Raw genomic sequence first — 16,041 nt, 5'->3', positions numbered from 1 at the left:
TTCAGTTAATTCTAGTAGGGCATTACCAGAGCCAGAAGAAACTTTTCTGAAAGAGATTCCAGCTTAAGGCCCAGATGTGTTTTTGTAACCTTTTAGAAAAAAAAAAAAAAAAAAAAAAAAATCAAGCTTTTCCTGCTGAAGATTTATAATTTTAATACCACTTATCCAGCCCCCAAGGACTAGCATATTTCGTTAAACAGGTCAGAAATACAGCTTTCCTTGCACCACAAGCAGTTTCTAGCAGCCATATGAGGCCAGTCAAGCTACCGACAACTGTACTTCACCTCACACTTCCCAGGAGCACTACCATGCTCACAGGCTGAAAGACCTCCATGAAAAAGGCAACAGGGTATCAGTGACACCATTCATGTGTAGTCTTCCTGACTGGGAAAGCCACACAGAAGGGTATTAGAAGCAGCTCCTCTGCCAGCCAGAAGGAACAGGAGACGGGCAGAAACCCACTGCCACACACCTTTCTCCTCAGACAGGAGCAGCCACGCAGGCAGGTTTCAATCGAGACCCACAGCTCAGGCCAGCAGTCCTCAGGATGGACCCACAGGGCCTCTCCTCACAGGAAGCCCAACTGCACCAGCACTCAAGCAGCACCCATTGCAAGACCACGGACGTAGCTCAGCAGAGCCACCTACCTAATCTCCCCTGTTCCAAACAAGCACATTCTCACAGGGAGGATTTCAGCACCACCATTAACCACAACAAAGGCTGCCTGCAGGAGGCCCTACCTTGCCAGCCACAGCCCGGGACAGGCCTCCTCTGCTCCTCTCCTTGCCTGCCACACAACAGGGACAGGTCTTGCAGCCATGAAGACACTTCTTCAGAGCTCTCTTCCCACCTGGAGCACCCTGAAGGCACACTGCTCAGCCCCCAGCGCTAAACTAAACCCAAACAAGACCTCAACCTCTATTTGCACTCCCACACCACCCAAGGCAGTTCTCTTTGTGTCCTCAGGGCCTCCCAGCAGGCCATGGGACCTGCAGAGCCCAGCACGCAGCTGGGCCCAGACGAGCCCTCAGGCTCTTCTCAGCAGCGGTGGCGAGTTGTCTGGCTTCTGGCTGAGTGCTGATCCCACAGAAAAAAAAAAAAAAGAAAAAAAAAATCTGAGAGAAAATGATGCCTGGAAATAGTATTTCTGTAATACAGAAAGAGTAATTCAAGATGGAGTTTCTCTACTCCATAAGCAACAGGTTCCTAAGACTCCAAGATAACTAATGTCTTAATATCTTAATCCCCACCATCACATTATTACTTAATAAAATGACAGTTTCCTATATATTTTATTTATACATCATCCTGTATATTTCCTGTAGATTTGTTTTTTCACTCCACCTTTATTCTTCCCATACTTCAACTTTATTCTTCGCATTTTTACCAATGAGGAAATTTTAGGCAGAAGTAAAGCACGCAGTAGAGATTATATTCCTTGTTTTACAGCTATTCTGTGGTGGACAAACCTGCAGCTATTGGGTGCTATAGTTCCTCTTAACGTTTTCAGAGAGGGGCCTCCCCCTTCCTGCAGACATCAGCGATGAACTCCTATTGCTCCGTGCTGAGGCCTTCCTCAAAAGGCCGGGCATCGGGAAGAAAAGATGCATTCTCCTTAACACACAAAAGCAGCCTTGTACTATCATAGCTTGTAGTAAAGTGTTTAATATAGTGTCAGAAACAATAGTCTAATAGAGAAGTCCAAAATGTGAATACCATATATATCGTACTTGTTACATTTTCAGTGATAATTTTGAGAGTGAAGGCTTTCTGAAAGATCCAGCAGACATACAAACAACATAGAAACTGGTTTTTGTAGTCTTAGAACCAGAGTTGTGCAGGTGTTGAAAATACCTTTCTCACAAGAAAAATAAAAGTACTGACAGGATAAGATTTACAAATTACGTACTAAATACACTGGCATCAGATGTCTGGTGTCGATGTGCTCCAAGTGTTCCTTCAAAATAAGGACTGGTCTGTATTGCAGGTTGAAACTCAAGTCACTAAGCTGGATTTTATTTAGCATAAGTCAAAACCTTTCACAAATACAGTGTGATTTATCTGGCTGGCTGTGTTTTTACTGTCTAGTTCTGAAAGGTGATGTAAATGATAGACATTCATTTGAGGTACCAGCAATCAAACCAGGATTTGAAAAATTCAAATAACATGTTAAATGGGTTTGGACAGGATGGGAAGTGAATCCTGATTGAAGAACCATGGCTGAGACTGCTTATCTAGCCATCAAAAGGCTTGCTCAGTTGTCAGCTAGACATCACGTAGGTCTAATATGTCTACATATGTACCATAGATGATAAAGAGGAGCAGGGTAAGCATGGAACAGGACCAAGAATGTGCATGCTCTGAATTGGACATTTTTGCTAAATGATGTCATCTATGTTTTGTTGAAGTTACATGATTTGGCAAAAGGAGAGATTAAAAAATATTGCACCAATCTTTTTGTGGACACAAACTGTTATAATCACAGGTTGCTGGTTGATGATATATTTCCGTTAGTACCAGGCTCCTGCTTAGATGCCTGAGAGGCCAAAGGGAGAACCTAATTTCTAACAAAAATTTAAAATATTATTATACTACTCATTATATTGACAGGAGAAGAAAGTTTGCTTTTTACAAAGTAGCCATTGGGGAAGGAAACCTTGTCTTTTTTTTTTTTTTTTTTTTTAAATTGCAGATCTCAAATCACTATCACTTCCCCAACTGTGAAGGTCGATAGTTATTCTTCTCCTGATGTTGTTTGTAAATCCAGATTTGGGAAACAGTCCACTTTTTCATTGTGATAGTCACAGAAGAAAGTAAGTCACAAGCTGTTTCAGACAAAAAATGAGATCTAAAGGAACAAGAAGACATTCTGTTCTTTGGGAACATTAGCAAATGATAATAATAATAAAAAAATAGAGGGTTTAGAAGAAAACAAATACAATGATTCAAAATAACATGAATTATTTTTTGCTAATTATTTTCTCTTGCTTTTCTAAGGGACTATTTTTCAAAGAAAAGTTTACATTGACTAAATTTCTGAGTATTATTTTTGACCTTAGCAAAAAATATCACCGTTAGAGATTGATATTGCAATTCAATGATCCACATCAAGATGTAATTTTTGGATGCATTCGTTGGCTTATGTATCATCAGTTTTCAAAGAGATATGTTGTTACACCTCTTTGCTATCACATTTATTTAATATTTGTTACCAATAATGTTCTGTTGATAATGTTCAGTTGATAACTTATGTTTTGCAGGGATGCCAACGTTTATTTCCGTTGGTTGAGAGATATTGTTCAAATCTCCTCATCCACCTTTGTGTCCAAATGTGCTGAGGAAGTAAGAAAGGAAATGATCTGACCATTTAACACGTAGAGAACTTTGTGCTATGCAAGCAGTACTCTTTAAGTCTCCCTTCACTGGTAGGTGGCTACTGATCTCTGCATCAGCTAACACTTTTTGACTGTAGCAATCTTGGAAGTATCGTTTTTCTTTCTTTCTTTCCTTTTTTTTTTTTTTTTAAATCATAGGAGGGATAGCCTCAATGATCAATGAAGAACCAGTAAGTAAAGAGAAGAGAACTTTCCTGGAGTTCATTTAGACAAATGACTGCTGCATGGGATAAGTCTCGGGATCTGCATCTCAGGAACTGTGTCTAGAATTTACTTTTTAAAAAATGTCTTTACTTTTGCTCTTGTTTCATGAGTTCTTCATGCATACAATCATCCATCCGCTTAAATATGAAAAGATCTCTTAAACCATTCTTCATAAGCTCTGTAAGGTGAGAGAGAAGAATTAGGGTGACATTTTTGTTTCCCTTTTTCACCCTTTGTGTACCAAGTAATTGGCTAGTGATAGCATATATTTGCCAAAAATAGTTTTCCAAAACTATATTGCTCAACACAGAGCAAAGTCAGTAAGCAGACCATGGCCTTGATATTCAAGGATGCTGAGATCTGATAGGTTTTTTAAGTTAAGTCTTTCTGAAAAACAGGACCCATGTTCCTAAAAGTATCTCCAGTTGAAAGCTCTCCTTTCCCTGCAAAATGGCTTTAATTATTTTTTTCCCCCTAAGAAAGTAATGGCTATTTACACTCATTATCAGGCTACTCAGATAAGGGATTCAATAATGCATACAATCATAAAATGGTGTACCAAAGAACATTTATACATGCTGAATGAAGCCACTATAGGGAGAATACAGCTCTTTAATATGAAAGGCGGCAGTTGTAGTGTTAAAGATATATCAGTTAGCTAATGACACTATGCTTCAAGTAATAGAATACTACATAAAGGAACAGAAAAAGGGTCAAGGAAAAAATGATATTAGGATTTAAAACAAGATTTCTGGATGTAAAATAATATTAATGAAAACTTTAATAGGTAAATTATTTTCAAATATTTTATTTAGAGAACTATGAACTATTTTCTAATAATGCCCTTTACATAGTTGCATCTATAGAAAGCTAGTGGAGTGAGAGCAAAAAGGTGTAGCATTAAAAGACCTGTCCATCAGAAATGATTTTTTTATCTACAAAAGTAAACCAAACACAAAAAATAAATCAAAGAGAACATTACATAATAATTTACCCTGTCAAATAGAAATTCAGTGTCAGAATTTGGAGTTTAGGTTTGATTTGTGAGTGTAGGAAAATACAGTATGCAGTCTGTGCACGAAGCACTACAGCTCCTCTTTTCTGTCTAGAAAGTTATCAGTACAATGTAAACAGAGCATTTCTAATGATATCCTCAAAATAACAGATCATAAGTCATTGAGCTGGGAGGAGGGGAAGCTATACTAGTTTTCTACATGTTTGGCAGCCATCAGCTTTTTACAGGCTGCCATATATGCGTTTAATTACATCTGCCTCTTCTTTGTCCAGGATGCCCTTGTCCACATACGCATCAGCTTGCTGATCAATGAAATCTCTCAGCTTTGAAAGATCATAATCTGAAAAATAAGAATTCATTTACACAGTGAGTCATCGCCATTATATTGCTTCACTTAAGAAGCAATGCCATTGCAAAGTTTACCAATAAATGTATTTTATCCAACAAGAGAGAGTTCACTATAAACGCAACTTGTAAAAACAAAAAAAAAAAAGAAAAAAAAAAAACACCTACACAATGTCTTCTTACATCTCTTGGTTCTTTTGCTATTCAAGAGTAATCATCTGTTGTGCTTGATTGCTTGCTGGTAAATGCTAAAGTAAGAATATTTTCAGGTCCAGAGATTCAGTGTCCTAGTCTGCATGGAAAAGCTGTTTTAAAAACCCTAATATTTTCACAATTGTCATGGATTCAAATGAAAGTATTAAATTGACTGTTTCCTATAAAAATCCCAGTAAAATTTACACTTATTACAGACACCTGCAGTAAAAATTGACTTTTTAGAAAACTCAGAAAAGCAAATTTCTGCAAGTAAATGGACATGATATAATTATTTACCTTCATACAGAACATAGTATCCTGACTTGAAAAATACTGCAGAGTAGTCTTTATGACAGTGTTACTCTCAAAGTAGTCTTTGACAGTCTTTGTATGTCAATCTGCAATACAGTGCAGACAGATCCTTTCTCATTTTCTGATAGATGGTTGCATCTATGCAGCATGATTCATAGTATATGCATTAAACAGCATTTTCCTATGATAGAAAACATCACTATTTCCCATGAAGAGAATTCTGCTTTAGAGCAATCTTTCAAATAACTTAAAAAGGTAACCTATTGTGTAGTTTTAACTCTGCCAAGCATAGATCCAGTATATTCCCACATAAACACATAAATGTTTCAGTTACATAATTTACTGCATAAAATATAAAGCTTAATTTGTTAGAATCACAAGTTAGTAGTCGGGATAACATCAATGTCTTAAGGTTTCATACTAGGTTAAATTAATTAGTAGCTCTCATAAAAACAGATTCATCCTGAAAATTTTAGTAGAAGTGACTTATTCCATGGACAGTACCTTCAAGAGGTATTAATACTAACTTTGTAATGTAGTCCAATGTATACCACCATATATAAATGGAAGGACTCTTTCAAACTGCACATTGTTAACAAAACAGAAAATAATTTTTCTGTCTTTTTACAGCTAAGTGACCAAAACCAGATAGAAGTAGATAGATATTAAAGAAGCAAATTAATGCTTGTGATCTTTTCTATAACAGTATAAGGTAATCTCAAGTGACTAATACAGAAAATAAATATTCAAAACACTCTACTGCTGCAGGGACGTCCTGTCCATATCTGAGTTAATTTTACCATTTGCTGTACTGAAGTCAGGATTTCATTTCCAGTCTGTTATTGGGATTACTTAAGAGAATATAACCAGTTTGTCTCTTCATCCTATCTCAGTAATAGGGAATTAAATAGCCATTTAGTAATATGGGTGTGAGATTTGATTCATGTTGATAGAATGAGAGTCTCCAGTGAAAGATTCCATGGAATGAAAATGGATGGAACGATAAATACTAAATTAATATAATATCCACATTAACCACATTCAAATTCCTAGGTTTATTTTTTAAAATAGAATAGTATTTACAACTCTCTGATCATTACATGGAGATGTGAAGGTTTAATTTCTAAACAAATACATTCTACATGAAATTATAACCATTAAGATATTATCCAGTTCTGGCTAATTTGTATATCTCATGGCAGTATAATTCAGTTTTTTTTTTCCTAGAACTTGGTAACGGTCTGTTAATTTCTAATGCTTATTTACAACCTATTAATTTGCGCAAGGAATTAGAAAAATCAGCTTCAATTTATATTCACCACAACAGCTGCAGCATTACACTAAGCTGTGAAATGGCTATAGTAAATGAAGTGAGATCTTGTTTGCATATTCAATCTTGCCATTTGCCATTGCATCCTACAATTAATCACAGAATTTACTTTTGTTCCTTATTGGCTACCGTTAGCATCATGAAACTATAAACTGCCTAAGTATTCTGTGAAAAATTCAAACGTGCTATTTGCATGTATTAGTTAAATGACTCACAGTTGTGTTCTGTGGACACTAAAAAGTAATAGAATACACAGCAGCCTACACCTAGCAGTGGGAGAGATGTTTATTTACACAGGAGAGGAGCTTGTCTTAAACTAGCATTGGTTTCAGAGATGAAGCCAGGTCTGGGAGATCAAGCCAGTCAGAGGAACAGACTTCTGTTCTTCCTGTAAATGCAAAACAAATTCTGGACACAAAAGCCAGTCAGGCCAAAATCTAGGCCTTTACATGTTTCTCTCTAAATCATCCAGACCACTGAAGATTACTTGCCTCCTAAAAAGGCAATTTATATTTTTAAACTGTGAAACTGCAAATGAACATTTCCAAGGTCATTAGTCATTCAATGAATACTAACTTCCAGTGAAATTCATCCGAAGTTAAAGATCTACAAACATTTCCTGAAGCAAACCTAAACCTCTTCATGTATATCCTGTGAATAAACAATCCATGAATAAGGGTAGAGAAGACTGGTCATTTTAATACATGAATTACTTTGTGAATCATTTTTCTGCTAACTCCCAGGTACTAGCTGGAAGTAGAGAAATAATTGATAAGCACATAAATGACACCTAATCTTGTACTGAAGAAGCACAACACAATGCATTCACTGCTAGATAGCCTTACTCTGACCGTACTTCCTTTATCATCATCCCAGGAGAACTGAATTAGCATTTTATAAAAATAAAAAGTAAGGAAAAGGTACAATAACAATAATGTATGGGAAGAGTAAGAACTGTATTCTAATTTTGTTATAACTTACACTGACTTTAAGGCCAGAGGACAGATATTTTAGTGTAAATGAAAATCCATCTACACAGAAAGACATGCATTCAGCAGTAACACAGTGGATCCATTTTCTGGAAGTATTAACATCAGTACATCTTAATGCATTCCCAGGCAGATAAAATGCTATTGATCTGTAGTCACAGCCATTTGCAGGCTGCAGTAGTGCAAGAAGAAATGTTTCTATGAAGAGGAGTGAGGGGCTGCCCTGTCAGTATGTGTGATACAGAGAAATAATCACATGTGACTGAGATATAGTTATTATAATGAGTACAGCAATAAATAGAAATGTTTATTAGAAGTGTCAGGAAAACTCTTGAGCAAATGTGTATGCCTGCTGCTAACTTCAGTTGTTGCCATTGAGAGGAAACAGTTTTCAGATCGGAAAAATAACTGTAGGCTTGAAAAAAAAAAAGTCCTTCCCATTGCAGAGTTTCTGTATAGGAAAATTAATGTGTTGGGCTGCAGACATGCACTTGTCTCTGAAATGTAATTCATATATGCTTCAACTCACAGAGAGGGTGGTTAGATTACCCAGGGCTAATCTTATCTCAGATCCCCTTCTGCTTGGCTGGTGCATGAAGGACTCTTCTCGCCAGGCTCCGCTCATACCCCAGGGATGGATCCCTTGGCTAGGAACCTTCATTTAAAGAGCAGCTGACAGCAGAAGCCCCGGCAATAGCAGAGAGAAGGGATAGGAAGCTGGTTTTATATAAGATCTTGAAGGAAAACATGACATGGATAAATAAAGATCTGTGAAAAATAAGCTAGAAATCCTGCTGCTGTTAGATTCCTCCCTCCAGCTCTCACGTAGTCCTGCCTCCAAGGAAGAGTCAAATAGTGGAGCAGATGGTGAGCATACCCTGTGTAGCTCCTTCTGTCACTGCTCTCCTTCTACACAGCTTTACATGTGAGAGATACAACTCATTAGAGTAGTTTGGGCTGTAATCCAATATATTACAGTGCTAGTGACATCGGTAGACAAATCCAGGCATCTAAAAAGATGTTTACCTTGTGTGTAAAATCATAATTAAAAGGTATGTTGAACTAACAAATGAAGCACTTGACAAAATTGACTTACTATTACCTGGTGACAGGCAGACCACCATGACTATCTGGACAGCACATGACTAACTTCTAACTGGTTAGTCACCGTGCGTTTTATGGCCAATGGCTGTTTGAGACAGTTTATATGACTTTGTCTTAGTTTGCTATTTTCATACATTGATTTAACTTTTACATGGCCTGTATTATTTAACTCTAACATCACCCATTATCACTATAATACAGACAAGCACAGTTTCATATTATTATTATTTAGCCTGTAACATAATGTTAAGTTATGGAATATAAATTACATGCTTTGTAATGTATATGGTACCCATCCCAATGTCCAGGCTGTTTACTTCATACCTTCTTTGTTACCTTGTTTGTTGTTTTTTTTTAGCCATTCTATGTTCTTCCTGATTGCTTCCAAATATGCCTCAGTTTTCCCTAGAGGAAAGGATGAGAGAGCACATACATCAATGATTGATGCAGCTTGTTTAAATGAGCAAAGGTGGTTACTGCAAAGGAAGATTAAAACTATTCTTAGTTTCTGTTTAAAAGCCGAGTCTTGTCAACCTTAGTCAGTCAAAATTCCCACAGATGGCTAGCAGGTTTTATCTGTACAAGATTAGTCATCCACAAAGTTAGAATCATGGATTTTATTATTATTTTTTGGATCTGTGTGCATAACTTTTGGTGGCATCCACAGATACTGTGTATGTGAATTGAAGCCAACCTGTAGCTTTTTGATCATAAGAACTGTTCAGCACAGATGAAGCTGTTCAGATGGCAGGAAATGACTTAACTAACACTGAAAGCATTGACTATCTGCTCGTGTACAAAATATCAGAAATGCTTATTCATCAGTACTAACAGCATACAGCAGATAGAAGATTGTGAATATTTTGAAAAGACGAGCTGAAATATAGCTACTTATACTTACTGAGAAAAAGAAAGCATTAAAAGCATTAAAAATACCATTATATGTCCTTTTTATAGCTGAAATTTTAAAGTGATGGCTATTTTTGGACCAGAAAGCACACAGGACAGAATTAGTTCCAGGATTACCTAATAAAGCCCCTAGGGAAATATTCCAGGTAATGGATTCTGAATTCTTAACTTGTCTAGAGCTTTATTGTTGTAATGTTCTTATATTTGTCAGGAAAGAAAAAACAACAACAACAAAAAACAACTAGTGTGATTTTCTTGTAGAAGGCTAATACTTTAGTAAGTGGATACAGTATCAGATATACTGTAAATTTTGAGCTGAGACTGCAAAGCTAGCTTTATAGTAAGCTATTCTGTGAAAGAGCAATGAGTATTTTATAATGAGACAACTAAATACTGATCTAATTTAAATGTCTAAAAAGGCTGAACATTTTTTTTGGAAGTTAAAGTAAAATAACCTGAACCAAGTTGAACAGACTTCAGATCTTCAGATCTTCAACAGACAAGGGAAATGTTATTTATTACATCCTATGGGTACTGAGACAATTTTTCTTTACTGTGAAATTGGACAACCCTCCTGAGCTATTTTTTATCTTCTGTACTTAAAAAATCTCTGTTGGAAAAAATATTTTCTCCTATCTGTGACTGGCTAATAGTTTGTAATGTACTGGCCACAGGACTGAACCAGCTGACCAATGAACTACAATCTGTAGCCTTGATCACTGCAATTCATTATTGAACATCTTGCAGTGAAAACGTGCATACAAAAACGGATTAGATTAAAACAGCATCAGTGCAAAGCAGATTGTATGCCTTTTTTTTTTTAACAAATAACTACAAAACATAGATGTTTATGCTGGATATTTAGCAATAAGAACCCACTGAAAGGTTTCTGCCCTAACATGCATACTACTTTGCAAGTTTAGAATTAATTACCTGACAAATATTCTCTCTATACATCTCTTCCTGAGGAAGTTCACCAAGTCTGGTCAATAAATTAATGATGATGAAGGTTTTTGAGTACAGGAGCAAGAACTTACTCTGGAGGTACATCTAGACTATGGAACTAACTCTGTCAAAATATATGCCTGAGCCTGGAGCTCTGTACTGTAACCATTGATAACTTGATGATCTGATTTTACTGAAAAGCTACAAATGCAAAGAAACAAAATCTCTCTGCACTACTGTACTACAATGCTTTTCATATTGCTCTCAAAAGGGGCTATGAACTCTGTGAAGGGTTATGGCCTTATTCAGCATGGGCTATGGTTTCTATATGTTTAAAAGTAAGCAAATAATTAAATATGCTTCTGAATCAAACTATTGTGTGTTGACTCCTAGTAACTATATAAAATGAATATATTTATGCTAGCACAATGGAAAAATAAGACCAAACATAGTAAAGGATTCTAATCACTCAAGGCATTCGTGTGTAGCAAAAGCAATGGCTATTTTGTACCTCTGGGCTCTTCACTGTTTCCTGCTGCATTTTGTTCTTCATTTTTTGTGGAGTCCTTTGAGATTTCATATTCCTTTTCCATTTTAGCTGCTTCTTCCTTCGTACTGTCTGCTTCTTCACTACTCTTGTCTAAGGAAATAATAATAAGAGCAATTTCGTATCCTGTGTTCCAAAAGCACTTCTAAATTATGTCAGTATGATCTCTAAGAAGTAAAACATTTTGACTGATGACTGAGGAAGAAACTCATTGGAGACTGTATCAAATTGGTTTCTAAAGGTCATCTCTACCCCAGACCCCTGGAAATAGGAATGTCTGTTTCTGCTCTTACAAACAGTAGCTGAATACAGGTAATTAAAATACAGTAATATGTAGTTTATGTGTACGTTTGTGCAGAAAAAAAAAAGCGGGGGTGGGGATAGGAAATTTGCCATTCACCAGATCCAAAGTTGACAAGGTGATTTTTTAACCTAAGCCTTAAAAAGCATTCAAATGGCTTGCTGTTGTATATGAGTAACATTTGCACTGCTCTGAAAAGGACAGTCAAGTGAATATACTTCTCAAATACTGGCCAATTAAGTAAAAACTCATCTCTTCTTGTACATTTAGACATGCAAGCTTTGGCTACAGGTCCTTGAGGGACCAATATCTTTAGCTAGCAGTCCCTCTTCTAATACATTTCTAATACAATTCTAATACAATTGACCTGCTTTAACTGGATAGGTTAAAAATTATTATTATTAAATATGGATTTCCAGGTGAGATAAATATAGAATAAGTACCTGCTGGTAGCTTTGTTTTGGTTTCAGTGGAAGGATTCTCAAGCTTCTTCTTTGTCTGCACAGCTATCATTGTATCTAGGTTTTCTAGAAATCGAGGCAAAACAAAACCAAATTCTAGTTATTCTTCAACAGATATGATACAGAATCTATACTATATTCTCCACAACACCAGTTTGAGCAGTGAGTGGAATTCTAAAAGAACTGTCTTCATCCTCGTCTCTGAAGAATTAATGCAGAATCAACACTAAATCTCGATCAATCTTAAGTGAGAAAAAAATACTAAGTCATGGTAATAGCAGTACCAAATAGGGCCAATAAGCACAGATAGAGTAAAAGTAGAGAATGTGGATAGAGCGTGGATATAGGTTCTAATTATTTAAATCGTATAAGTCACAAAATATAGATAACAGTATCTGTAGCAATTTACTCTGGTGAAAACAATGGAAGGGTTTAACAACAAGACTATGAAATATGCACTTCATCCTGGTAGGACAATATTCTCCCAAACTGCTTATCTGTCCGTATTTTGTACAGTTTCAGTAGAAAATAAATGCAAAAAAAAAAGTATTAAATGATATTTAGATTAAATATATACTTAAACTGAATTAATTAAAACAAATATTTTTTAATTTGCTGAGGTCAAGCATCTATCTGAAAATGCAGTAGATAGCGGTGGCAATGTATACAGCTCTACAAGTCTAGCAAATGATTTTCTATGCAAATTTTAGGGTTGAACTCTTATCTCATTTAAAACTAAAAGCAACCTTTTCATCAAGATGGATTTTTCAGATACAATAATTGTATCCCTATGTGGGAAAAAAACCCTTCCTTTGCTACAACGCTTAATAGATATCCACAAATACATCGTACAATTTTCTTAGTCATGTTATGGATATGGTGCAGAATTTTCTTCTGTTTTATTGTTTTTTATTGCAAGGTTTGGTTAAACATGGATCCAAAATTTGATAGATGTCAACTAGTTGGTTGTATATTTTTGCAAGACATGGTTTTGAATTGTCAATGGTCCCTTTATATAAACAGCTGAAATACTCAGTATCAAATGTGATAACTGTGGCAGAATAGAATCATAGAATCATAGAATATCCCGAGTCAAAAGGGACCCATAAGGATCATCAAGTCCAACTCCTGGCACCACACAGGTCTACCCAAAATCTTAGACCATGTGACTAAGTGCACAGCCCAATCGCTTCTTAAATTCAGGCAGGCTTGGTGCAGTGACTACTTCAGTGGGGAGCCTGTTCCAGTGTGCGACCACCCTCTCTGTGAAGAACCTCTTCCTGATGTCCAGCCTAAACTTCCCCTGCCTCAGCTTAACACCATTACTGCGGGTCCTATCACTGGTGATAACCGAGAATAGGTCCCCTGCTCCTCCACTCCCCCTCGCGAGGAAGTTGTAGACCGTGATGAGGTCCCCCCTCATCCTCCTCTTCTCCAGGCTGAACAGGCCCAGTGCCCTCAGCCGCTCCTCATATGTCTTCCCCTCTAGGCCCTTCACCATCTTCGTCGCCCTCTTCTGGACACTCTCCAACAGTTTAATGTCCTTCTTGTACTGTGGTGCCCAGAACTGCACACAGTACTCGAGGTGAGGCCGCACCAGCGCAGAGTAGAGCGGGACAATCACTTCCCTCGACCAACTAGTGATGCCGTGCTTGATGCGTCCCTGGATACGGTTGGCCCTCCTGGCTGCCAGGGCACACTGCTGGCTCATATTCAACTTGCTGTCAACCACAGCCCCCAGATCCCTCTCTGCAGGGCTGCTCTCCAGCATCTCATCGCCCAGTCTGTAAGTATAGCCAGGGTTGCCCTGTCCCAGGTGCAGGACCCGGCACTTGCTTTTGTTCAACTTCATGTGGTTGGTGATCACCCAGCTCTCCAATCTGTCCAGATCTCTCTGCAAGGCCTTTCCACCCTCATCCAAGTCCACAACTCCTCCAAGTTTGGTGTCGTCGGCAAGTTTGCTCAAAACACCTTCTAGTCCTACATCCAAATCATTTATAAAAACATTGAAGAGGACTGGCCCTAAAATGGAGCCTTGAGGGACCCCACTAGTGACCATCTGCCAGCCAGATGTGGCCCCATTTACCACAACCCTTTGAGCCCTGCCCGTCAGCCAATTGCTCACCCACTGTATGATGTTTTTGTTTAGCTGTATGCTGGACATTTTGTCCAGTAGGATCCTATGGGAAACCGTGTCAAAAGCCTTGCTGAAGTCCAAAAAGATCACATCAGCTGGTTTCCCTTGGTCAACTAGATGGGTGATCTTATCATAAGAGGAAATCAAATTTGTTAGGCAGGATCTACCCCTCATGAACCCATGTTGGCTGGGACCAATGATGGCATTGTCCCCCAGGTGCGCCTCAATAACTTCAAGGATCATCTTCTCCATAATTTTACCATGCACTGACGTGAGACTGAGGCCTGTAATTGCTAGGGTCTTCTTTCTTGCCCTTCTTGAAAATTGGGACAACATTTGCCAGCTTCCAGTCCAATGGGACCTCTCCAGATTCCCAAGATCGTTGAAAAATAATTGAGAGAGGTCCCGCGATGATGTCAGCCAGCTCTTTAAGCACCCTAGGATGGATCCCATCCGCACCCATTGACTTGTATGGATCCAGGTGGAGCAGCAGATCCCGCACACGTTCAGGGTCGGTTGGGAGTTTGTCATTCCCACCGTCATGGTCCTCCAGCTCAGGGCACCCTGGGTCCCGAAGCCCATCATCAGTGTTGAAGACAGAGGCGAAGAAGGCATTAAACGTCTCTGCTTTGCCTGTGTCATTGTCTGTGAGGAGACCTTCCCCATCTAGTAGTGGACCTATGTTTTCTTTGGTTCTTCTTCTGTTAACATATCTAAAAAAAACTTTTTTATTGTCTCTCACAGACATGGCCAGCTTCAACTCTAGTTGGGCTTTGGCCACATGAATTTTCTCCCTACAAACATGAACAGCATCCCTGTATTCCTTCCTTGTCTGACCCTCCTTCCAGCAGCCATACACTTTCTTTTTTCGCCTAAGCTCCAGTACAAGATCCCTGGTCAGCTAGGCCGGCCTTCTGCCCCACCTGCCTGACTTCCGATATTTTGGAATCGCCTGATCTTGTGCTTTTAGGAGGCAGTGCTTAAAGATTGACCAGCACTGATGGACGCCAATGCCTTCAAATAGATAATGTAAGGGTAGTAAATATTTTAGATAATGTCTTACATGTTAGGCCAACATTTTATCTATCAGCTAGAAAGCAAATTTTTCAAACAGAAAGATGCTCAGCACTGAAACCTAAAGATTAGTTTTTCAGCAAGCACACTTCTCTTCATGGCAGATCACCATAAGCAATTCCGCCTGCTATCTGATGAGAAACGACATAATCCTGTCTGCCTGGATCATCTATATTTTCTTATTTACATAAAACTGAAATGTAAGCAGTTTTTATCGGTAACCTGCCTGACTGCAATCTGTCAATTCTCCATCACATATTTTTTTTTCTTTTTTTTTTCTTTTTTTTTTTTGGGGGGGGGGGGGAGGGTCAGTGTAGAACTATTTTCGTTTGGTACATATCATTTTAATTTGAATCTTGACCTTGCCCTATGCCCTAAGCAGGTCTGGGCTGGGTTATGAACTGGATCAGACACACTGATGAAGAGAAGAAACGAGCTAGTATTATAGTGGTGGTATTGATGCCTCACTTATCACTTGATCCAGAGCTTATTGAAAAGACTGTAAACATTCCTTTCAGCCGAGCTTAAGATTCTGTTATTTATTCTGAATCAGTACCATACTAGCACTCTGGCAGGAATATAAGGATTTCTCTGTTGCAAGAGGCACAGTTTTTTGGATAAGATTACACAGCTAAGAACTCTGTGCTTCATTAAAAACATCTTAATGAAAACAGAGTGTTAATCTGGTGTTAACCATTTAAATATATTCACTTAAAAACCCTTTGTAAATTCAAGTGAATACATTCTCCCTCACTAATTCATGCAAATGCAAAAATGT

The 16,041-nt window shown here is 37.9% G+C and overlaps 1 protein-coding gene across 3 annotated transcripts in view; it reads right to left on the bottom strand.

The window, feature by feature from the left end:
* Positions 1 to 4,399: 4,399 nt before the first annotated feature.
* The window catches only part of SCG3 (secretogranin III), a 29,249-nt gene continuing 17,607 nt past the window's right edge, over positions 4,400 to 16,041 (bottom strand). The window contains exons 9-12 of one of the 3 annotated variants that reach the window (XM_040569575.1): positions 12,035 to 12,118; positions 11,255 to 11,383; positions 9,214 to 9,294; positions 4,400 to 4,954 (exon numbers count right to left, since the gene is read on the bottom strand). In XM_040569575.1, the coding sequence (XP_040425509.1) occupies positions 4,836 to 4,954; positions 9,214 to 9,294; positions 11,255 to 11,383; positions 12,035 to 12,118 (413 nt within the window). In that variant the 3' untranslated portion in view covers positions 4,400 to 4,835. Of the gene's footprint in view, positions 4,955 to 5,733; positions 8,520 to 9,213; positions 9,295 to 11,254; positions 11,384 to 12,034; positions 12,119 to 16,041 lie in introns of those variants that run through there. The other 2 variants (XM_040569576.1, XM_040569579.1) reach the window with 2 other exon arrangements.

The sequence above is a fragment of the Cygnus olor genome, chromosome 11 (genome assembly GCF_009769625.2).
Source record: "Cygnus olor isolate bCygOlo1 chromosome 11, bCygOlo1.pri.v2, whole genome shotgun sequence".
Taxonomy (NCBI): Eukaryota; Metazoa; Chordata; class Aves; order Anseriformes; family Anatidae; genus Cygnus; species Cygnus olor.
The sequence above is the reverse complement of the archived record's forward strand: the minus strand, read 5'-3'. Positions and strand labels throughout refer to the sequence as shown.